Source organism: Armigeres subalbatus, chromosome 3 (assembly GCF_024139115.2).
Source record: "Armigeres subalbatus isolate Guangzhou_Male chromosome 3, GZ_Asu_2, whole genome shotgun sequence".
NCBI classification, from domain to species: domain Eukaryota; kingdom Metazoa; phylum Arthropoda; class Insecta; order Diptera; family Culicidae; genus Armigeres; species Armigeres subalbatus.
In genome coordinates, this window is record NC_085141.1 from 104,140,399 (window position 1) to 104,165,614 (window position 25,216).

Below are 25,216 nucleotides of genomic sequence, written 5' to 3' on the forward strand. Positions count from 1 at the left end.
AAAAAACGTAAAAGCAAAAATATGATAAAAGGAGTAAGAAAAAACTAAGCATCACAGTGAAACCGTGCATTGTTCAGGGTTGAAACAAGTTTCCATATGAGATAAACTGTAAAAGTATATTTCAATCTTTCGCTTTAACCCGTGGGCGAAATCTTTTTCACAAAAATAGCTTTGACGCAACCAAGTGACAAGTGAAATGTAAGCATCGTTCATAAGTAGTATTGACATGGTATTGGATTCCGTCTCTGGCCAGACCAAACTAACCAAATCGACCGGGCCAATATTTGTTCGGTCTGACGGTTAACGTTATTTGTCATAGTCGGCGTCAAGTTTAGCTTAGTAGCTACCCAAGTTATCAAATTTCCATGATTGGATTATCGAGAAAATAAACGCCACTAATTGATTGGGACGCATCTAGTGCTGTTCGATGAGGGAGATACACTGCTAATAAATTAAATAACTTCGAGAAGATTGGGCGATTGTTTGATGTTGCATGAATCTGTTACCAGCATAAGCTTTTGTGGTTTCGATGCTGGCATCGAAAACTGTAGGGGCGGCACGTAATTAAATCACGGAGCAAATGTTGTTAAAAGTGAAAATTTATATTTGAAGACGATCTATTCATTAAATTATGCAAAACATTCCATGCCCAATACATTTTGTTTTAATCCTCCTAAACTGTTTGGTGTTTAAAATGTTGTCAGAATATATGCAGAATAAAACGAGGAATGAGATAACCGTTACTGTTAGTTAACCCTTTATGTTGATGATACCACGGGATAGTACAGGGGTTAGGCAAAATGATTGAGATAGGCAAAATTTGGCCCAAATTCAAATCCTTATAACTTTTTGAAAAATTGATGAAATTGGACAAAACCGGAAGCATTCGACGGAAAATTTAGTCAAGATTTAGGAACATGCACGGTCACGGATACTGGCCACCGGACACCGGAGATGTTCCAGGTTTTCGGAGGCCATGTCAAAAACAATTTTTTTCTGCCGTTCGTATTTTTGTGTGGTTTGAAGTTACATCGATAAACACTATTTTCCTAGAAACTAGATCTTATTGAAAATTGAATGCGGGCGGTTGCGCTAAGATCCGTTGAAAAACATCCGAGATATGGCCATTTCAGTAAACCTGGTTCCGGATACTATGGTCAATTATGTATATCCTTCCAATCACGTATATGTTATCCGGTACCATATCAATATTGGTATCAAACTTCAAGATTTTTCATGGAGATGCTTCAGGAAGCATATTCAGGACGATCAGTTATTCTGACCCCTCTGTAGTAGGTTCCAGGTTCCCCGGGGGAAGTGGCCAATTTGAAAAACTTTCAGAACCCTATCAATATGGGTATCAAACTTCAGGATTTTACATGAAGATGCTTCAGAAAGCATATTCAGGACGATCAGTTGCCCTGACCACTCTGTGGTGGGTTCCAGGTGCCCCGGGGGAAGTGGCCAATTTGAAAAACGTTCAGAACCCTATCAATATGGGTATCAAACTTCAAGATTTTTCATGAAGATGCTTCAGGAAGCATATTCAGGATGATCAAATGCTCTGACCACTCTGTAGTAGGTTCAGGTGCCCCGGGGGAATTGGCCAATTTGAAAAACGTTCAGAACCCTATCAATATGGGTATCAAACTTCAAGATTTTTCATGGAGATGCTTCAGGAAGCATATTCAGGACGGTCAGTTACCTTGATCACTCTGTAGTAGGTTCCAGGTGCCCCGGGGGAAGTGGCCAATTTGAAAAAAGGTTCAGAACCCTATCAATATGGGTATCAAACTTCAAGATTTTTCATGAAGAGGCGTCAGGAAGCATATTCAGGACGATCAGTTGCCCTGACCACTCTGTAGTAGGTTCCAGGTGCCCCGGGGGAAGTGGCCAATTTGAAAAACGTTCAGAACCCTATCAATATGGGTATCAAACTTCAAGATTTTTCGAGGTGATACTTCTAAATGCATTTTAGAACCAGCAGCTGTCATGACCACTCTGTAGTAGGTTCCAGGTGTCTTGGGGAAGTGACCAATTTGCAAAATGTTCGAAACCATATCAAATACTCAATACTCATTATCAAAGTTCAAGGTTTGTCATGGAGATGCTTTTGGACTCTCCTGTCGAATAGTAGGGGCCCTCCTTAGCCGTGCGGTAAGACGCGCAGCTACAAAGCAAAACCATGCTGAGGGTGGCTGGGTTCGATTCCCGGTGCTGGTCTAGGCAATTTTCGGATTGGAAATTGTCTCGACTTCCCTGGGCAAAAAAGTATCATCGTGCTAGTCTCATGATATACGAATGCAAAAATGGTAACCTGGCTTAGAAACTTCGCAGTTAATAACTGTGGAAGTGCTTAATGAACATTAAGCTGCGAGGCGGCTCTGTCCCAGTGTGGGGATGTAATGCCAATAAGAAGAATTCGAATAGAGTTCGCCGCTGCACGAAGTTGACCATCTACAAAACGCTCATTAGACTGGTCGGCCTCTATGGCCACGAAAGTTGGATGTTGCTGGCGAAGGACCAACGCGCCCTTGGAGTTTCCGAATGGAAGGTGTTGCGGACTATTTATGGTGGGGTGCAGATGGAAGCCAATGGAGATGGTGGTGGAGGCCAATGAACCACGAGTTGTAACTGTTAGGAGAACTACCACACGGTACAATTTTGGCGGTTACGGTGGGCCGGGCATGTAGCCAGAATGTCAGACGACAACCCGATTGAGATGGTGCTCGATAATGATCCGACCGGTACAAGAAGAAGAGGCGCGATGCGGTCACGGTATCACGGCGAACTCTATTCGACAGGAGAGTCCAAAAGCATCTCCATGAAAACCCTTGAACTTTGATACTCATTTTGATATGGTTTCGAACATTTTGCAAATTGGCCACTTCCCCAGGACACCTGGAACCTACTACAGAGTGGTCATGACAGCTGCTGGTTCTAAAATACATTTAAAAGTATCACCTCGAAAAATCTTGAAGTTTGATACCCATATTGATAGGGTTCTGAACGTTTTTCAAATTGGCCACTTCCCCCGGGGAACCTGAAACCTACTACAGAGCGGTCAGGGTAACTGATCGTCCTGAATATGCTTCCTGAAGCATCTCCATGAAAAATCTTGAAGTTTGATACCAATATTGATATGGTACCGGATAATATATACGTGATTGAAAGGATATACATAATTGACCATAGTATCCGGAACCAGGTTTACTGAAATGACCATATCTCGGGTGTTTTACAACGGATCTTAGCGCAACCGCCCGCATTCAATTTTCAATAAGATATAGTTTCTAGGAAAATAGTGTTTATCGATGTAACTTCAAACCACACAAAAATACGAGCGGCAGAAAAAATGTGTTTTTGACATGGCCTCCGAAAATCCGGAACATCTCCGGTGTCCGGTGGCCAGTATCCGTGACCGTGCATGTTCCTAAATCTTGACTAAATTTGCCGTCAAATGCTTCCGGCTTTGTCCAATTTCATCAATTTTACAAAAAGTTATAAGGATTTGAATTTGGGCCAAATTTTGCCTATCTCAATCATTTTGCCTAACCCCTGTATATTGATAACATTCTGGGTCGTTAGAAATATTTGGAATTTTTTTTATAATTTTATTTTCGTCTTTTCAAATAGTTTTCTATTTTTCAAATTTTAGTAAATACTAATTGTTTTCTGACTGTTTAAAGCTAATTTAACTCTCCCCTATGTCCGATTTTCCAACGGAAATAATTCTATATGCGTTATTTTCCTGAGCCATCGACACTTGTTTTGTAACTCGTAACCTCTCACTTGCAATTTCTTATGAATCGACTTCAATCGAAAGTACGACTGCTTTGGCTATATATTTTAAGTATTGAGACATCTTCCTGCATACTAATGATCCCTTAAATAGTTTATCGTCGATACGTGATGTTGGAGCAAACAATTCGAATCAATTTTGGTGCCAGCTTTCCCCCGAATCAGGCAAATGATTGAAAGACATCGTAATATGTGATAGAGTGAGCGGTTTATGTTTGGAATATCAAATTTTTGAAAGTTTCCTAAGCGTCCGACCACTTCACACATGGCTCCCTGTGGTCATCCGGACCGGGAAATGACCGATCGAACCCTTGTCCGGTTCGTGCAAACCCTTTTTTCCCTCGTCAGGATCAGATTACGGAATCAATCAATTTCGACTGCTATGTTTAGTTTCAAGTGTTAGAAGCGTACTGCCTTTGGGAAGTGATTCGTTTTTTGTTGTGCTATTTGAAGACAGCACAACGAACTTCCCAATGATAAAACAGATATTTTCGAATATGGAACCAAAAAATGCCAATAAATAAAATAGTGTGAAAGCAATAAATATATACCTACATAAAATTAATAAAAATGAATTTAAATTAAAAAAAAAATTTTTGTAAATACTCAAAAACAGTGTAATAAACCAAAATATCATCGTGTTAGCCTCATGATATACGAATGCAAAAATGGTAACCTGGCTTAGAAACCTCGCAGTTAATAACTGTGGAATAAGCATATGCGGTATTTCGAAAAATTTCGTTTCAGGTGGTTCGAAACGAAATTCCGCGGAATTTCGCGGAATTTGAGCATGGCGAAATCTGATTTCTTGATTTCGTTTCGTTTCGTAAAATTACAAAAAATTCGCTAAAAAAAACTAGCTTCTAACGAAATTTAACGGAATTCCGCGGAATTTCAAAACAAATTTAAACTCATCCATACTTTATATTATAAAAAATTTTGGCTGCGCCGCTGAACAAAATCGTTAAGTTGTTTTCAAAACTTTAGGTTAAGGTACCCCGTGGCAAGTGAAAATACGGGGTAAGTGGGTACTATGACTGCAGATGAATCGATGAACGTTTTTGATAGTAACAATGTTCTAGGAAGATGAAGCAGAACTATCAACGAATTCACCCGACACAAAAATATTTGGAATCAAAACCATTTAAGGCACCATACTTATGCTATTGATTGATCACGACTTTAAACTACCGGGAAAATCTATAACTTTTATTTTATTTCAATGGATTTCAAACTGAATAGTCGTTTCTAAATTTATCATTTGATGTGGAAAGTAATTTTTTTAGCAATTAAATAATTCTGTGACATCGAAATCGATTTGAATTGTTTAATTATAGCTTAATTTTCATTTGCCCTTGAGTTTTAACATACATGGGGCAAGTAGGACATATTTGAACAACATTTCCGATAAGGCTATTTTAACTGTTTTTAGATGGTTGTCTAGTAAAAAATAACTTCGTCATTCATATATCATATGGATCTTAATAAGATGCAGTTGGATTTCGTTGTTAAAAAGTATTGTACAGTTAATTACCAAATGTGTATTTTACAGTCTGAAAATTATCTCCCGCATGAAGAAGAGCAATGGTTATATCTATGCGATATTCTTCCGTTTACAATGCAATCGATTTATTCCACAGTAGGTCAACAGGATTTGTCTTGTGTTTTGTTATTTTCAAACTTCGCGTCAGATTCTCAGATAAATAAAGTGCTTAACACATAAATTGGCAATTTTGTCCTGCTACAAATTAAAAACACTGCGCATCGCCTAAATAAAAACGTTTCTTCTGAAGTACTGATTTATGTAATAATATGTGCTCTAAACAGAGAAATATTTATTTATACGAAAAGTGAAAAAGATTTACTTACCCTTGCCATTTGGTACAAAAGTAAGCTAATGAAAAAAAAGACAACAGTAAATCGGCTGTTGGTTCGATTATAATCCCTTTCTTGTTTCTAAAATAAAGTCCGACATGAAACCAATCTCTGGCCTTGTGTCACTGCTTCTGCCTCATAAGCAGGAGATTAACGGTTTGATCCCTGGCCCTTTCCAATTTAAAAAAACGTGATGAACTTATATGTAAAATAAAAAATCACGATAATAAAGTTAAAAAAAAAACCTGTACACTTCAACAATAGAAGCATTTAATGATGTATCCGTGGTTAATGTTCTGAAATACCCTGTTTTCTAAGTATGCGTTAACAATTTTGCTGAACTAGCGTTTTTTTAGGTCCCACTTGCCCCGGGGTACCTTATACAATTTTTTGTATTAACGCTTTACTACATAACCCCATTCTTAGTCGACAAATACGTAAGTAGTTTTCTTCTATAAAACGTCAGTGTTTCCATGATTTAAATGTTGTGATATTTTTCTACTAGTTGCACAATATGAATGCAGAATCGATCGTGTTGCTGCAGGTCATGGGACGGCAGATAGTCCGGAAGAATGCGAAGTGAAAAAAAATCTACCTCGCTTGGAGAAATTGGTTTAACCAGTGTGCAATCGATCGTGTTGATGCTGATCACGCCAGCTTGTGTGGGAGAACGCGAAGTGATAAAACTAATGTCTGCATCAAAGAGCACAAAATTATTTAGTGCGGAATCGATCGTGTTGTAGAAGATTATTAAACGAAGCACTTTGATCTTGCGTTGGATTGATTTGAAACACAGTTTTCGTCTTCTTGTTTTCAAAATCACAATGCTTTGTCGCTTACCAAGGGGTTTCACCCCGAGCAGCACAAGTTTAACAAAAATGGTTGCAGCAACTTGATTGTGACTAAATCTAGTTACATATGAGTTTCAGTGACCTATGTGGAATATGTGTGCTGCTAGGGACATGAATTACCTTCTCAACCAACGATTCCTTTTCCGTGGCGCTCACGGAGATGCAGAGCATTCCTCGGTCTCATAAAACAATGAGTGCTAAACTAATTTTTCTCTCCTAATCCTAAATTGACTATAAGCACGTGACCAGCATTATTATTGGTCATGAATTGGAAACACCGAAGCAAGTATACAATAAGAATAACTTTTTGTATCCCAAGAATATTATTTAATTGGTGATCTGTGCATATTTGCTGTTTCTCGGCCAATCATGATTAGCAACTACGATGTGTACAGTTAATTAAGCTAGTAAGCTCTTCTTTGACTTTATGCACAATATGTGAGGAACATTGGAGATTTGTGGGCATTTCTAGATCTTTTCATGGAATTTGCAAAAAAAATCAGAGCGGGTTGAAAGATCATTAAAATTGCTTTCAGCACATACTGACCATAACAGCTATTCTCATATGCCAAGAACACACAAAATAGCTCAGTTTGTCGAGCTGATTGTATATAAGACTATAATGGGTCTGTGAAATTCAATCTGAAATACATATCTTTGTGCATTTTAGAAAAGTGCCCAGAATTCTTCTAGTGAGCAAATGTATGATATATATATATAGACGAAGAATAAGAAGAAATAATTTTTAGCAGATACGCCCTTTTTAAATGTTGATCTAGTAATATCAATTCTATAACTGCGTATACGTCTGGCAGCTGTAAATAAAAAGTAAATCTAAGCATTCATTTTCAAATGTTGACTAAGTCAATACTGTAAAACCACGCTGACAAGACAATATGAAGTATGTTTCAGCATAATTACATAATTCTTAGGTGAACTAAGGTTTTAAACGAAATTTGAATCCGTATATGAAAAAATCCCACAATTTCTTTATTTTTATATACTTACTGATATAAAACTGATATAAAATTGATCAGATTCGGGAGCACACGCTCCACGGTGAATTCTTTTGAAAGCGGCACAGAATGTGACGATTTGTCATATATTGCCTCTTCAGTTATTATAACTCTTTTGGTCGCAAAACAGACCTTCGCAAAATAGACTTCGAAAAAGTGGAATCAGAATTGCGTACATAATGTAAAACCAATTCAATAAAAATTCCGCGGAAAAAAAATCAAAATTTCGTTTCGTTTCGAAAAATTTCGAATTAAATGAACCTTGATTTCGTATCGTTTCGAAGTCTCGGAAGAAATCTATATTTCGTTTCGTTTCGAACCGAATCAACATAGACATTTTAAATTTCGTTTCGTTTCGTTTCGTTGGGAAAAAGTGTGTTATCGCATACCCTTACTGTGGAAGTGCTTGATGAATACTAAGCTGCGAGGCGGCTCTGTCCCAGTGTGGGGATGTAATTCCAATAAGAAGAAGAAGAAACCAAAATATACAAAAATGATTGCACATCAAAACTTTAAAATAAAATAGATGCATACCTACATATAAAAATCTAAAAAACATGTTGTAAAATCACAAAAATGCAAATAATGAACATTGTCAAGAAGAACTTTTTTTAGCTTTAAATTTAAAACTAAATAATATAAATTATAAATATTAAATAATAAATAATAAATAATAAATAATAAAAAAAAATCTCTCGCTTTTCCAAAGTGTTTCAATATTACATTTCTGTGGATTATTTTCAATTTTTGTTAGGAGTCTTTTCACTATTCGGCACTGGAACAGTCAGAAACATGTCGCACAGTTTATCGGTTTAGTTTTGGCGCAAAATCATCAATCCGAAGTTAGGTATGTTTTGTTGAGCAAAGGTAAAACTTTTCCTGATTGGGGTAATCTTTGTCGGGTCATTGCGCCTATCGAGTGGGGAAGCCCTTTTCTGTTTGCTGAACAAATCAAAAGTCGAAGGAATGGGGATCTTGACTGTTTGCTTGTAAGAATGGACACACAATGTTTTTGGGCACAGTCTGATGATGCGATTAGCATAGAAGTTGTCAAACGAGAAAACGGTGCTTAACCCAATTACTCAAGAGGAATGGAGATTTATTTACTAGTCTTGGCAGGGCCCACCATTTTTAAATTCGATTTGTAGTCCTTACTAATTTGTTAAGAGTACAAAATTTCAACAAAACTTGAAAAGTGTTTTATTATCAATGTTTATTACGACTAAGTGACCCAATCCACAAAAGTTTTTTGCAACTTCCTATCTATGGCATGTGAAACTCAATTTCAGCGAGAAAAGCATACGCTTCTAATCTGATTTGGCATTTTTTCCATGATTACGTTTCAAAGTTGGTGTTCTTTTAATTGTCCGACAGTGATGCGTAGAGACATCTTTCAAATTAAAATTGATTGAAATAATACACTTCTATTTTCGTGCTAGCAAATCCGTTTACTCGACACGGCTTCTACAATCGTTAACCGTCTGCTTCGATTCCAGTCATTACCAGTGACACGGAGGCATCTCCCTCTTGGGAACGAGGGGTATTATAGACACATTTAGGAAAGTCACACACAATTAATTCGCAAACGTTTAATCGTGACACTTTCCATATGTTAGCGATGAAATTCGTAACTATACAAAGTATACAAAGCAGACTATGCTAAAGACTAAAGACTAAAACTAAAACTAAAAAATGTTCTCTATGATAATGCAAACTCTACCAAAACATACGTCAGTGGCCCAGGAAACCCTTCCTTCCCAATACGCCAATGTGATACCGTCTCCGTTTTCACACTTTAACGAGTCGCTTGCTTTCTTTATCGTTCCATTGCAGCACCGTCAACCCGATCCTGTACAATGTGATGTCCCACCGGTATCGGGTTGCCTTCCGGGAGACGCTGTGCGGCCGGCGGCGAGGCACCGGATTTGCACGGGATCAATCGAGCTTCCGCGAAACGATGGTAGACGTCAAGCTGGGCTGCGAGAGCACTAAGCTGGTAAGTTTCGCATCTCTGACGGTGTCGCGAACGTCGCCTGTCGGTCGATTCCGTTGGTTTGGGGATGGGGGACTGGCTTACTTCCGTATTAACACTTCGGTAGTTTAGCCAAATACAATGTCGAGGTGGAAATTACACAGCCTTAGGCAATGTCATTGTTTCAATCAGTTTCGCTATCATCAGCTAATCAAGTTTAGAATTACACAAATTAATGATATTGAAAATTGCTCGATTTTATGCAAAGCAACTTTTATACGGGATCAAATCTATGTTATAATAATCAACTTCATCTAGATATCTATCTAGATTATCGTTTAAAACTAATTGATTATAAACTTTTAGCATTCGGTCTAATTAGGTTTTCAAAGTCTTAGATGTTCTTGTGTAAGTCCAAATAATAAGTCTAAGTCATTTGTTGATCACAATGTTTGGAAAATCGATGCACATAGCACTGGATGTGAGAGATTAGATTAAAAAAAATGTTCAAAGCAGGCCAAGTTCCAGTTGGAATGTAGAGCCATAGAAGAAGAAGAAAAATTAGCGTCCAAGTCGAATGATTAATAAGCGGAAAATATTCATTTAACTTTGATTGAACGATTAACGATCAGTCAAAAATACGAGAACAATACTGATTCCTGAGACATAATCGGAAAGGACAAAAGGATTTAAAATGAAACAAAACACAGAAAAATCTTTTTGGAATTGTGGAATTTTGGAATTTTGGGATTTCGGAATTCTGGAAATTTGGAATTTTGGAATTTTTTTAATTTTTGAACTTTTAAATTTTTAATTTTTAATTTTTGAATTTTTGAATTTTGAATTTTTGAATTTTTGAATTTTTGAATTTTTGAATTTTTGAATTTTTGAATTTTTGAATTTTTGAATTTTTGAATTTTTGAATTTTTGAATTTTTGAATTTTTGAATTTTTGAATTTTTGAATTTTTGAATTTTTGAATTTTTGAATTTTTGAATTTTTGAATTTTTGAATTTTAGAATTTTAGAATTTTAGAATTTTAGAATTTTAGAATTTTAGAATTTTAGAATTTTAGAATTTTAGAATTTTTGAATTTTTGAATTTTTGAATTTTTGAATTTTTGAATTTTTGAATTTTTGAATTTTTGAATTTTTGAATTTTTGAATTTTTGAATTTTTGAATTTTTGAATTTTTGAATTTTTGAATTTTTGAATTTTTGAATTTTTGAATTTTTGAATTTTGAATTTTGAATTTTGAATTTTGAATTTTGAATTTTGAATTTTGAATTTTTGAATTTTTGAATTTTTGAATTTTTGAATTTTTGAATCTTTAAATTTTTAAATTTTAAAATTTTAAAATTTTTAAATTTTTTAATTTTTGAAATTCTGAATAGTTGAATTTTGAATTTTTGAATTTTTAAATTTTTAAATTTTTGAATTTTTGAATTTTTGAATTTTTGAATTTGAATTTGAATTTGAAATTTGAATTTTTGAATTTTTGAATCTTTGAATTTTTTAATTTTTGAATTTTTGAATTTTTGAGTTTTTGAGTTTTTGAGTTTTTGAATTTTTGAATTTTTGAATTTTTGAATTTTTGAATTTTTGAATTTTAGAATTTTTGAATTTTTGAATTTTTGAATTTTTGAATTTTTGAATTTTTGAATTTTAGAATTTTTGAATTTTTGAAGTTTAGAATTTTAGAATTTTAGAATTTTAGAATTTTAGAATTTTAGAATTTTAGAATTTTAGAATTTTAGAATTTTAGAATTTTAGAATTTTAGAATTTTAGAATTTTAGAATTTTAGAATTTTAGAATTTTAGAATTTTAGAATTTTAGAATTTTGAATTTTGAATTTTGAATTTTTGAATTTTTGAATTTTTGAATTTTTGAATTTTAGAATTTTTGAATTTTTGAATTTTTGAATTTTTGAATTTTTAAATTTTTAAATTTTTGAATTTTTGAATTTTTGAATTTTTGAATTTTTGAATTTTTAAATTTTTAAATTTTTGAATTTTTGAATTTTCAAAATTTTTAAATTTTTGAATTTTGGAGTATTCGAATATTGAAATATTGGAATACAGTCGCGATTCGCTGGTTGGGCCACGACCTCGGCCCAACAAACGAATTCGGTTTTTTAGTTGGGTCAACTGACAGCCATTTGAACACGTGTACAAATGATGTCCAGTGACGCCCAATCCCGTTTTCCGTGTTTACATTGAATTTTGACGTACGGTTGCTTTTTAGTTGGGCCATTGCCCAACCAGCGGAGGCCCAACTTAAAAGTGACCCAAGTATTAAGATTAAGAATTTAGGAATTTTAGATTTTACATTTTTGGAATTTATGAATTTAGGAATTTAGGAATTTAGAAATTTAGAAATTTAGGAATTTAGGAATTTAGGAATTCAGGAATTTAGGAATTTAGGTATTTAGGAATTTAGAAATTTAGAAACTTAGGAATTTAGGAATTTAGGAATTTAGAAATTTAGGAATTTAGGAATTTAGGAATTTAGGAATTTAGGAATTTAGGAATTTAGGAATTCAGGAATTTAGGAATTGAGGTATTTAGGAATTTAGGAATTTAGGAATTTAGGAATTTAGGAATTCAGGAATTTAGGAATTTAGAAATTTAGAAATTTAGGAATTCAGGAATTTAGGAATTTAGGAAATTAGGAATTTAGGAATTTAGGAATTTAGGAATTTAGGAATTTAGGAATTTAGGAATTTAGGAATTTAGGAATTTAGGAATTTAGGAATTTAGGAATTTAGGAATTTAGGAATTTAGGAATTTAGGAATTTAGGAATTTAGGAATTTAGGATTTTAGGAATTTAGGAATTTAGGAATTTAGGAATTCAGGAATTTAGGAATTTAGGAATTTAGGAATTAAGGAATTGAAGAATTCAGGATTTTCGGAATTCACGATTTTCGGAATTCAGGAATTTAGGAATTAAGGAATTTAGTAATTCAGCAGTTTAGGAATTTAGGAATTTAGGAATTTAGGAATTTAGGAATTTAGGAATTTAGGAATTTTGAAATTTAGGAACTTTAGAATCCCAGAATTCCAGGAATCCCAGGAACTCAGGAATCCCAGGAACTGAGGAACCCAGGAATCCAGGAACCCAGGAACTCAGGAATTTAGGAACTAGGAATCCAGGAACCAGTGAACTCAGGAAGGAACCAGAACCTTAGAACCAGGAGTTTAGGAACCCAGGAACTCCAGGAAACCAGGAACTCCAGGAACCCAGGAACCCAGGAATCCCCAGGAACCCAGGAACTTAGGAACCCAGGCATTTAGGAACTCAGGAATCCAGGAATTTAGAACTTTAGGAATCTCAGGAATTTAGGAACACAGGAACCCAGGAATTTAGGAATTTAGGAATTTAGGAATTTAGGAATCTGGGAATTTGGGAACCCAGGAATTTAGGAATCAGGAACCCAGGAAACTTAGGAACCTAAAGAACTCAGGAATTTAGAAGAATTTAGGAACTCAGGAACAGGACTTAGGAACCCAGGAATTTAGGAACCCAGAACTGAGAACCTTAGGAACCAGGAATTTAGGAACCTTAGGAACCCAGAACCCAGGAACCCAGGAATTTAGGAATTTAGGAATTTAGGAACTCAGGAATTTAAGAATTTAGGAATTTAGGAACCCAGGGAACCCAGGAACTCTAGGAACTAGGAACCCAGGAACTCAGGAACCCAGGAACCCAGGAACCCAGGAACCCAGGAACCCAGGAACCCAGGAATTTAGGAACTCCAGAACCCAGGAACTCAGGAATCAGGAACTCAGGAATCCCAGAATCTAGGAACCTAGAACTCAGGAAATCCAGGAACCCAGGAACCTGGGAAATTAGGAATTTAGAATTTAGGAATCAGGAATTTAGGAATTTAGGAATTTAGGAACCCAGGAACCCAGAACCCAGGAATTTAGGAATTTAGAAACCAGGAATTCAGGAAATTCAGGAATTTAGGAATTTAGGAACCCAGGAATTTAGGAATTCAGGAACTAGGAAATTTAGAAACCAGGAATTTAGGAATTTAGGAATTCAGGAATTTAGGAAAACCAGGAAATCCAGGAATTTAGGAACTCCAGGAACCCAGGAACCAGGAACCCAGGAACTCAGGAACTGTAACTTCAGAACCCAGGAACTCAGGAACCCAGGAACCCAGGAACTCAGGAACCCAAGAACCCAGGAAACCAGGAATCAGGAACCCAGGATCTTAGGAACCCAGGAACTTAGGAATTTAGGAATCTCAGAACTCAGAAAACCAGGAACTTAGAAACCAGGAGCCCAGGAACCCAGGAATTTAGGAAACCAGGAACCCAGGAACCCAGGAACCCAGGAACCCAGGAACCAGGAACTCAGGAACCCAGGAACCCAGGAACCAGGAACCCAGGAACTCCAGGAACCCAGGAATCCAGGAACTCAGGAAACCCAGGAACTTACAGGAACCCAGGAACTCAGGAACTCAGGAACCCAGGAACCCAGGAACCTGGGGAACCCAGGAACCCAGGAACCTGAGGAACCCAGGAATCCCAGGAACCCAGGAACCAGGAAGAACTCAGGAACCCAGGAAGAATCCCAGGAACCCAGGATCTTGAGAACCCAGGAACCCAGGAACCCAGGAACTCCAGGAACTCAGGAATCCCAGGAACTAGGAACCAGGAACCCAGGAACTCAGGAATCCCAGGAACTCTAGGAACCCAGGAACCCAGGAATTTAGGAATTTAGGAACCCAGAACCCAGGAACCCAGGAACCCAGGAACTCAGGAACCCAGGAATTTAGGAACCCAGGAATTTAGGAATTAGGAACTCTAGGAATTTAGGAATTTAGGAATTTAGAATTTAGGAATTTAGGAATTTAGGAATTTGTAACTTAGGAATTTAGAATTTAGGAATTTAGGAACCCAGGAATTTAGGAATTTAGGAATTTGAGAACCCAGGAATTTGGGAAATTAGGAACTTAGGAATTTAGGAATTCAGGAATCCCAGGAATTTAGGAATTCAGGAATTTTAGGAATTTAGGAATTTAGGAATTTAGGAATTTAGGAATTTAGGAATTTAGGAATTTAGGAATTTAGAAATTTGGAAATTTAGAAACCAGGAACTCAGGAATTTAGGAACCCAGGAATTTAGGAATCCCAGGAATCAGGAAATTTAGAAACCAGGAATTTAGGAATTTAGGAATTCAGGAACTCCAGGAACCCAGGAAATTAGGAATTTAGGAATTTAGGAATTTAGGAATTTAGGAACTTAGGAACCAGGAATTTAGGAACCTAGGAAGAATTTAGGAACCCAGGAATTTAGGAATTTAGGAATTTAGGAATTTAGGAATTTAGGAATTTAGGAAATTAGGAATTTAGGAATTTAGGAAATTAGGAATTTAGGAATTTAGGAATTTAGGAATTTAGGAATTCAGGAATTTAGGAATTTAGGAAGAATTTAGGAATTTAGGAATTTAGGAATTTAGGAATTTAGGAATTTAGGAATTTAGGAATTTAGGAATTTAGGAATTTAGGAATTTAGGAATTTAGGAATTTAGGAATTTAGGAATTTAGGAATTTAGGAATTTAGGAATTTAGGAATTTAGGAATTTAGGAATTTGGGAAATTAGGAATTTAGGAATTTAGGAATTTAGGAATTTAGGAATTTAGGAATTTAGGAATTTAGGAATTTAGGAATTTAGGAATTTAGGAATTTAGGAATTTAGAAATTTAGGAATTTAGAAATTCAGGAATTTAGGAATTTAGGAATTTAGGAATTTAGGAATTTAGGAATTAGGAAATTTAGAAATTCAGGAATTTAGGAATTTAGGAATTCAGGAATTTAGGAATTTAGGAAATTAGGAATTTAGGAATTTAGGAATTTAGGAATTTAGGAATTCAGGAATTTAGGAATTTAGGAAGAATTTAGGAATTTAGGAATTTAGAAATTTACGAATTTAGGAATTTAGGAGTTTGGGAATTTAGGAATTTAGGAAATTAAGATTTCAGGAATTTAGGAACTTAGTAATTTTAGATTTTAGGAATTTAGGAATATACGAATTCAAGAATTTAGGAATTTATGTCTCATACGATTCCAACCCAGAATTCCTACAGGAATTTCTCCAAGTTCCTCTAAGAATTCCTCCTTTGATTTGAATTAGGAATTCCTCATGGAGGTCCTCCAGGAACTCTACCAAGGGATCCTGGAGAGTTCTTCCTGGAATTCCTACTAAAGCTCTTCTTGTAATTATTTCTGACATTCCTCCAGAAATTCCAGATTTTTTTTCTTTCAATATTTCCTTTCGGAGTTCCTCCTGAAATTGCCCTTTCTTTTTTTTTCTGGAGTTCCTCCAGAAATTTCTTCTAAAGTTCGTGCTATAATTCCTCCACGAGTACCTTCCTACGTTCTTTCTGGAACTCCTGGAGTTGCCCGAGAAATTCATCCTGGAAATACTTACGCTTTTGTCCAGGAATGTCTCCTAAAGTTCCTCCAGCATTTCTTCCAGGAATATCTCCTGGAGGTAATCAAGGAATTTCTCCTGGAGATCCCTGTTGAAATTCCCCCTCGATTTCCTGAAGTTTATCCAGGGATGTCTCATAAAGTAAGTCCAGAATTTTTTTCTATAGTTCCTCAGGGTCTTCCTATGTAGGTCCAGAAGGATTTTTTTCTTGAAGCTATTATCATTTATTTTCTCAGACTAAGGCCGGAGTAGCATGTGCAGTGCATAACAGTATTCTCCATCCAGCTCGGTTTTCTTGAATTTCTTCCAGAAGTTTCTCTTGAAGCTCCTCTAGGAATTTCTCCTGGAATTCACTCAAATGTTTTTCTTGGGATTCCGCTTGGAATTCGTCAAGGAATTTTTCTTGGAATTCTTCCATCTATTCATCTTGGAGTTCCTCCAGTAGCTCTCCATGAAGTCCCTCCAGGCCGTCCCCGCGGTATATTTTAAGGAATTTCCTGGAGGAGCTCTGAAAGAAATAACTAAAGGAGCTTGGTGATGAACTCAGAACAGCAGAACTCGAAACACGTTTAATCACTCACTCCACGGCTTCGGATTGATCTATTATCCCCGAACCATCCTACTACAAATGCAAAACGCTAATGAACTTCTTACTTTATGCAGCCAACAATTCGAACATTAAACCTTGCGAGAATCGATCCACGTACCTACGTCTATCTTGGGGCTCGCAAAAAATTCGCATAGAATTCTTTACTCGCTAACTTTACTACTGTAATTATCAGAATGCGAACGAATGTTCTTTTATTTTCGGATTGCAGTGGATTTACAAAAATAACAGTTGCATTGTTAATGTGTGTTAACTGAACTAAAATTTCAATCCAGCCGAAACAACAAATTGAATCGGCTGAACTAAAAACTATCTTCTTATTGGTATCACACTGGGACATTGTCTCCTCGCAGCTTAGTGTTTACTGAGCACTTCCACAGTTTTCAAATGCGAGGTTTCTAAGCCGAGTTACCAATTTTGCATTCGTAATCATGGTGCATTTATGTTCACAAAATTTCACACATTTTTATGGTCAAAAATCTATCAACCACTCTCCACACGAAGTACTAATATAATCTATGATCAAATGGAATTTATGTGTGGTCTCTAATATGCAGTAATAAAATTTATGTGTGGATTCATATAAAACATACTTGTGCAAAATAAACATATAAAACATACTGAATTGCAAAAAAAAAAATGTTTGCGACAAATATATTCAATATGAAGAATTTTCACAGTGTAGGGAAGTCGAGAAATTTTTCAACCCAAAAATTTCCTAGACCGGACCGGGAATCGAACCCAGTCACCCAGCATGGTCTTGCTTTGTAGCCGCGCAGCTAAGGAAGGCCCAGAACAATTGTAAAGATTACAACGTGATGGAACTAAATTGAATAGTACTAAACTCGTCTTATGACAGGGTTTTGGTAAACAGTATACCGGATGTGGTATGCCCCACATAGAAACCTATACTGTCTGTAATCGCATATATGTCCCATATGAGTAGAAACCCCAGGGAAGATGTCGCAGATGTGCGATTATAAACAGTACATGTAGTTTGATAGGAGCTAAACAAAAATTTGAAAAAAAAAAAAGGAAATTTCTGCAAAAAATCTTCACAGCACCAGGCAACAAAAAATTGCTTTCGCAGTTACGCCAAGCTGCTGCTGAACGAAATAACGACAAACACTACAGTTTTCGATTTAAGACGCACACCTCTAGAAAAAGAGCAAAGCCTTGCAAGACCTTGCCTCAGATTGTCGTATCATGCACCATGCGTCTCCATCATTAAGAAAATATGGTTTTATGAACCGAACATTCTTTCGCACAACATCACACCAAGCTTCAACAAATAATAGTCAATTTTCTGCCCAAGCTATATGCCAGTAAATTTTATTGACCATACTTCACTTATGAATTGATATGAAAAGATTTTCGTTTCAGTCATAAAACCGCTTGGTGCGGTGCGGAACCTCGATCATGGATGAACGATTGTTACTGAATATGGCTGATACAACTAAATTTCGAGCGTAGTACTTCGTGTATTATTTGATTCATTAATGTGTTTTTTGCATATTTTCATAAATATTCCTCTCCTTAAACACATGTTTTCAGTCTTCATACATCAAATGGCACATGGAAAGCCTCAATAACAGTACGACTCATGCTGAAAAATCTTCTCTCAAAGCATAAACAAACACAATTCTAATCTTCTTGATAATGAATTGTGTCGCTTTCTGCAACATGCTTTTCTCGAGTTTTCACCATGTATGGTCTGACAATCACTTTCCGGCCATCTACCAGTCAAACACCCAAAATAAACTACCGTAGTGCCCAGTTGTGGGGGAAGTTTCGGAATAACTTGCGGTCAACACCAAGAACGTGCCCAGTCTCTATTGAAATCTAAATTCCCTGGTGCTTGCGATGATAAATCTGCGACCGTAGCAATTTCTCGTTATTGCATATACCGATAACACACGATTGCTTTTGTATGCTGGCTGGAATCCGGCATGCGACAGTGGCACAGCAATATATAGAAACATGTCCTTCCCATCCAGAATGTACGCACTGGAAACCAGTGGAACAGCAGACGTAGCGTAGCGAATCATTTTATGACCCTATAAAGCCACCATACACAGAAATAAAATATGTACATATGAAAGTCCCGTTATGTTTTGGATTCTATGCAATGTGTGAGGAAAAGAATCGTTTTTAGAATCGTTTTAGCAAAGAATTTTCACTGGTGGAGCACGAAACACAGAACTATCAGCAAAGGTTCACGAAATAAGGTTTATACCGGGCATCGACTTAATTGAACATTTAGTAAAGTGATGTAATTGCAAGTGTATACAAACTCCTAATCTGAGCTTACATTTGAGAGAAATGAAATGTGTCAAACTCAAAACTTTACATGTTGATATTAGGCTAAGTTCCATGAAGAACGTAGTGACACGAATTAGAATCTCTAAGGTTTAACTTCTTTATCGCATACATATTTTTTATACTTTGCCAGCAGGGCTATCATTGTAGGCTGTTGCACCATCAGCTGACCTCATGAATCAGCATTTATTCTTCGCTTTTATTAAACAATAAATTACGATTCCCCATCGCACTAGCCCTAATTAATGGTCACATTCATCAAGTCGTTCTTAGCTTACTTCACCTTCACTTATACGCTACTTCGTTCCGTCTTCCTTTTCTCCCAAACAGCTCCGGGCTCGATCGATGATGCAATCGTCCAAGCGGTCACGATACAAAGGCGGTCTCCACCCGACCAGTAGCGTGCGGTACAGTGCCGATAACTACATCCGGCGGAACTCCCTGCAGGTGAGTGCGAATGGATTTTGTTGTTTTTAATCCCAGCCTGCAGTAATTTTAAAATATGCCATGTCGACAATGGCCATCCATGGCCGCTAGTATGGTGTTGGGGTCGATGCAGTTAGGAAATATGATGACCAGTTGATTGATGGAGCAATTTATTTGTTCATTGTACCTACCGCTGGACATGGAATAATCTTTTAGGCTTTAGCAAAACTTGTTAGCAATCAGCTGGTATGTATCGGATAGGGTAGATAACTATGCGTGTTTTAACACGCTAAGAGGCAAAATACTGCAGGCCGCCATTGCTTGTGTGCACACGGTTTTACAGAAACTTAAAGGTTTATTCATTTACACAGCTACATGTAAACAGAAAGCACTGAATCAACTAGGGGGAAAGACGGCTTTGGCAGGTTTTGTTCTATTATTGGCAGGGGGGTTTTTGTCGACCAAATTTTATGAAATTTGGCCACAATGTTCTTTGATATGCAAAGAATGTTTAGGCCAAATTTGAGCATAGTCTGACATAAAAAACCCTCTTGCCAATAATAGAACAAAACCTGCCAAGGCCGTCATTCCCCCTATTTGACGCCAACATACACAATTACTGCCGTAATCTGAAAAAGTGACGTATACGCCATTTTCCAAAAATGGTGTTGACGAGTACTACTCATCGAGCTCTTTAACAGAAAAACGGAAAACATGCATGTTGTAAAATGGCTGTTACGTCACTTTTCCAGATTACGGCAGATTAGAGGTCATATCTCGCCATCCTCGATTTCGTCCCATGCCGTTTTATACCCGGTCCTTCACATTGTTTGCTGTATTCCACGCTTTCTTCAGGTTGCTTCAGTCGCTCTACTTCGTACCGAGGCGGCCTTCGGTGTAAAACATTATTGATGACAGATAGTTTTTGGCTCAGTTCATCCATCACCAGATAGTGGTCAAAGTGGATACAAGCCCAACGATAGATCCTGACGTCGATAATGTCGGAGAAGTACCGTCCATCAATCAGAACGATCGACTTGGGGCGATTTGAGATTCTGTCTGCAGTGATGCTCTCCAGATATATCGATAGGATGGAAGTTGGTGCTGCTAATGGCCATATTCTTGGAGGTTGTAAAATAAAATCGTCGTAGGCCGTTTTCGTTCGTCAGTCGGTGGGCGCTAAACCTTTCAATAGTCGCTCTTAACTCTTCCTTCTGACGAACCTAGGCGTTCAAAGGCCTATGCTTCCGCCCGGGTCGAGCAAGGGTCGGGGTCAGGAAGCTTTTGTTTTTATGCTGGCATTTTTGACTGAATTTTTGACTGACACAAACTGAATGAACACACATAATGTTCAAATAGAAACGTCAATGTAAATAAATAACAAAGGAAACTTGTTTACTTCCACCTAACGACGATTGCGTCTTTCTCGCGCATTATAAAATGTAATCAGAAAAGGTCGACATAGCGTTCGCATTAATTTGCATTAATTTTAATGCATTCTCCGAGATTTTCTGATATCCCAGTCAAGTGTTATGACAAGTAAACTATTATGGGCCAAACACAATTGATACGTTTGCGTGCGTTTTGACAGTTTTCCTATGAGAAAACTGTCAAAACGCACGCAAACGTATCAATTGTGTTTGGCCCATTATTGTTGGGAGTTTCGGGATAATCATAACTGATCGACATGGATTGCTGTTAAGAACTGATTTATTTTGCTACCTTCTATGCCTTATACAATAAGTATGTTGAAAAAAGTATGTACAGTATGTACAAAAAGGAATATTCTGGAAATATTTCCAAAAATTTTGTGAATTCTTTGTATTACTGCGAGAAATTCGCCAGATATTATGTGAATTTCACCTGAAATACGGGGAGTTCTTCCAGGAATTGCTCCGAAAGTTCCTCCAAGAATTCATTCAGAGATTTCTCCAGGAGCTCCTCCGAGAATTCATCAAACAATTCCTCCCAAAATTTCTTTGTGGTTGTTTTCGCGAATCACTCCGGGATTCCTTCCGGAAAATCCTTCAAGAATTCCTCCGGAAAATCCTTCACAAATCCCTCTGTGAATTCATTCGGGAATTCCAGGAATTCCTCGGTCAGTTACTTCGGAGATTTTTCCAAGAATTCTTTCGCGAATTCTTTCGGGTATTCCTCCAGGAAATCCTCCGAGAATTCCTCTAGCAATTCCGAGAATTCCTTTGACAGTTCCTCTGAGGATCTTTTCCGCAAATTTCTCAGGAATTCCGTTAATTCGTTCGGGAACTTCCATGAATACTTTCGGGAATAACTCTGGAGCAAATGCTCCAGAAAATCCTTCGGGAATACCTCCAGGAACTCCTTCGGGAATACTTTCGAGCCTACCTTTACCTGACCAATGGATTCAAAGGTCGGTTCACTTGCCTATTAAAAACGTTCGTTTTTGAAGCAAGGTTTCCCAAACTCAATAAATGTTTGGTAGATTACCTCGTTTTTTGCTCCTTGTCTATCAAAACAGATGTCAAAACATCGGAAAAAGAAAGAGAAGTCCGAGGGAAACAGCAAAAAGCACGTGGCACATTTGTCAGTTTTGACAGATTTTACCATGAAAACCAGTGTGAAGGTGAAAACGGCGATTCCAACGACCGTTCAAGAAGCGACTATTTCGAACGGTCGGGCCCAATAGGGAAATCCACGTACAATAACGTGTTTTAAATAATAACTCAAATAAACTCAATACTAGAATTCCTCCGGGAAATCCTCATCGAAATCCTCCGAGAATTCCGTCGGGAATCCCTCTGAGATTTTTTTTCGGGAATTCCTCCGTTTTGTTTGACTATTATCGGCTCTTTCAGTCTTATATAGCAACTAAAACGTTATTGCATCTATTTTCCGACGTTTCGGTGTATATTTCACCTTCTTCAGGGAGGTGAAATATACAACGAAACTTCGGAAAATAGATGCAATAACGTTTTAGCTGCTTTATAAGACTGAAAGAGCCGATAATAGTCAAACAAAAATGAGCACAACAGTCGAAAGCATCCTTTCAAAGATAAATCCTTTGGTAATTCCTTCGGGAATTCCTATGGGATTTCCTTCGGATATTCCTTCGGAAATTCTTTCGGGAATTCCTTTGGGAATTCCTTCGGGAATTCCTTTGGGAATAACTTCGAGAATTTCTTCGGGAATTCCTTCGGGAATTCTTTTGGAAATTCTTTCGGAAAATCCTTTGGGAATTCCTTCAAGAATTCCTTTGGGAATTCCTTAAAATTCCGTTGGGAATTCCTTCGGGAATACCTTTAGGAATTCCTTCGGGAATACCTTTAGGAATTCCTTCGGGAATTCCTTCAGAATTCATTTAAAATTTCTTTGGGAAATCCTTCAGAAATTGTTTGGGAATTCCTTCAGAACTTCTTTGGGAATTCCTTAAAGAATTCCTCTGAGAATTCCTTCAAGAATTCCTTTGGGAAATTCTTTGGGAACTCCTTCGGGAATTTCATTTGGGAATTCCTTCAAGAACTTCTTTGAGAATTCGTTCAAAAATTCCTATGGGAATTCCTTCGGAAATTTATTTGGGAATTCCTTCGGGAATTTCTTCGGGAACTCCTCCGAGAAAACCTTCGTTAATTCCTTCAGGAGTTTGTATGGGAAATCCTCCAGGAGTGTCTCTGGGAAATCCTTCGGGAATTCCTCTGGGAATTCCTTCGGGAATCACTCCGGGAATTTTCTCCCGAATTCCAGAATTCCTCGGGGATTTTTTTTCGGGAACTCCTACGGAAAATGTTTGGCAATTCCTCCCAGTAATCCTCCAGCTCCGGAAATCGTTTGAGATTTCCTTCGGGAAGTTCTTGGGAATTACTTCGAGAATTCTTTTGGGAATTCCTTCCGGAGGAGTTTCCGCAAGTATTTTATAAGAAATTCTCCAAGTAATTCCCAAAGGAACTCCCGGAGAAACTCCCAAAAGAAATTTCGAAGGAATTCCAAAAGGATTACCCGAAGAAATTCCCAAATGAATTCACGATGGAATTCCGAAGGAATTGCTAATTCCTTAAATTCCTAAAGGAATTTCCGAAGGAATTTCCAAAGGAATTTCCGAAGGAATTCCCAAAGAAATTTCCGAAAGAATTTGCAAAGGAATTTCCGAAGGAATTCCCAATGGAATTTCCAGAGTAATTCCCAAAAAAATTTCCGCAGGAATTCCCAAAGGAATTCCCACAGGAATTCCCAAAGGAACTCCCGAAGGAATTAACAAAGAAATTCCCGGAGAAATTCCCAAATGAATTCCCGACGGAATTCTCACAGGATTTCCCGAAGAAATTCCCAAAGAAAATCTCGAAGGAATTTCCAAATGAAATTCCCGAAGGAGAATTCATTTGGAAAATCCTTCGAGAATTTCTTCGAAAATCCCTTTCGGAATTTCTTCAGGAATTCCTTTGAGAATTCTTTTGGGAATTCCCTTGGTAATTCCTTATTCCTTTGGTAATACCTTCGGGAGTTTTTTTTTAACTCCTTCGAGAATTCCTTCGGGAATTCCTTCGGGAGTTCCTTTGGGAATTCTTTCGAGTACCCTTTTGGGAATTCCTTTTGGGAATTCCTCTTGGAATTTCTTCGGGAATTCCATCGTGAATTCATTTGGGAATTTCTTCGGGAATTCCTTTGGTAATTCCTTTGGGAGTTCCTTCGAGTAATCCTTTTGGAATTCCTTCGAAAGTTCATTTGGGAGTACCTTCGGGAGTTCCTTTGGGAATTACTTGGAGAATTTCTTATGGAATACTTGCGGAAACTCCTCCGGAAGGAATGCCCAAAAGAATTCCCGAGGGAATTCCCAAGAACTTCCCGAAGGAATTCTCAAACGATTTCCGGAGCGATTCCTGGAGGATTACTGGGAGGAATTGCCAAACATTTTCCGTTGGAGTTTCCGAAAAAAATTCCCGGAGGAATTCTGGAAAGATTTCCCGGAGATAATTCCCGGAGTGATTCCCGAAGGAATTCCCAGAGGAATTCCCGAAGGATTTCCCAGAGACACTCCTGGAGGATTTCCCAGACAAACTCCTGAAGGAATTACCGAAGGTTTTCTCAGAGGAATTCCCGAAGAAATTCCCGAAGGAATTCCCAAATAAATTTCCGAAGGAATTCCCAAAGGAATTTTTGAAAGAATTCTCAAAGAAGTTCTTGAAGGGATTCCCAAAAGAATTCCCGAAGGAATTCCCACAGAAATTCTTGAAGGATTTTCCTAAGGAATTCTTGAAGGAATTCTCAGAGGAATTCTTCAAGGAATTCCCAAAGAAGTTTTGAAGGAATTCCTAAACAAATTCTGAAGGAATTCCCAAAGAAATTTTAAAGGAATTCTGAAGGAATTCGCGAAGGAATTCCTAAAGGTATTCCCGAAGGAATTCTTAAAAGAATTCCCGAAGGAATTCCCAACGAAATTTTTAAGGAATTCCCAAAGGAATTCTTGAAGGAATTCTCGAAGGAATTCCCAAAGGAATTCCCAAAAGATTTCCCGAAAGAATTTCCAAAAGAATTCTCGAAGGAATTCTCGAAGAAATTCTCGAAATTCCTTTGGGAAATCCTTCAGGAATTCCTTTGGGAATTCCTTCGGGAATTCCTTTGTGAATTCCTTCGTGTATTCCCGAAGGAATTCTCAAAGGATTTCCCGAAAGAATTTCCAAAGGAATTCCCGAAGGAATTCCCGAAGAAATTCTCGAAGTAATTCCCAAAGGAATTCCCGAAGGAATTCCCAAAGGAATTCCCGAAAGAATTTCCAAAGGAAATGCCGAAAAAATTTCCAAAGGAATTCCCGAAGGAATTTCCAAAGGATTTATCTTTGAAAGGATGCTTTCGACTATTGTGCTCAATTTTGTTTGACTATTATCAGCTCTTTCAGTCTTATAAAGCAGCTAAAATGCTATTACATCTATTTTC

General features: G+C 37.1%; 1 protein-coding gene across 5 annotated transcripts in view; it reads left to right on the forward strand.

The window, feature by feature from the left end:
* Positions 1-25,216, forward strand: part of LOC134224766 (pyrokinin-1 receptor) — a 680,810-nt gene that overhangs the window by 609,023 nt on the left and 46,571 nt on the right. For all 5 annotated transcript variants that reach the window (XM_062704331.1, XM_062704330.1, XM_062704329.1 and 2 more), the window contains 2 exons: positions 9,377-9,539; positions 19,217-19,333. In XM_062704331.1, coding sequence (XP_062560315.1) covers positions 9,377-9,539; positions 19,217-19,333 — 280 coding nt within the window. The remainder of the gene's footprint in view (positions 1-9,376; positions 9,540-19,216; positions 19,334-25,216) is intronic.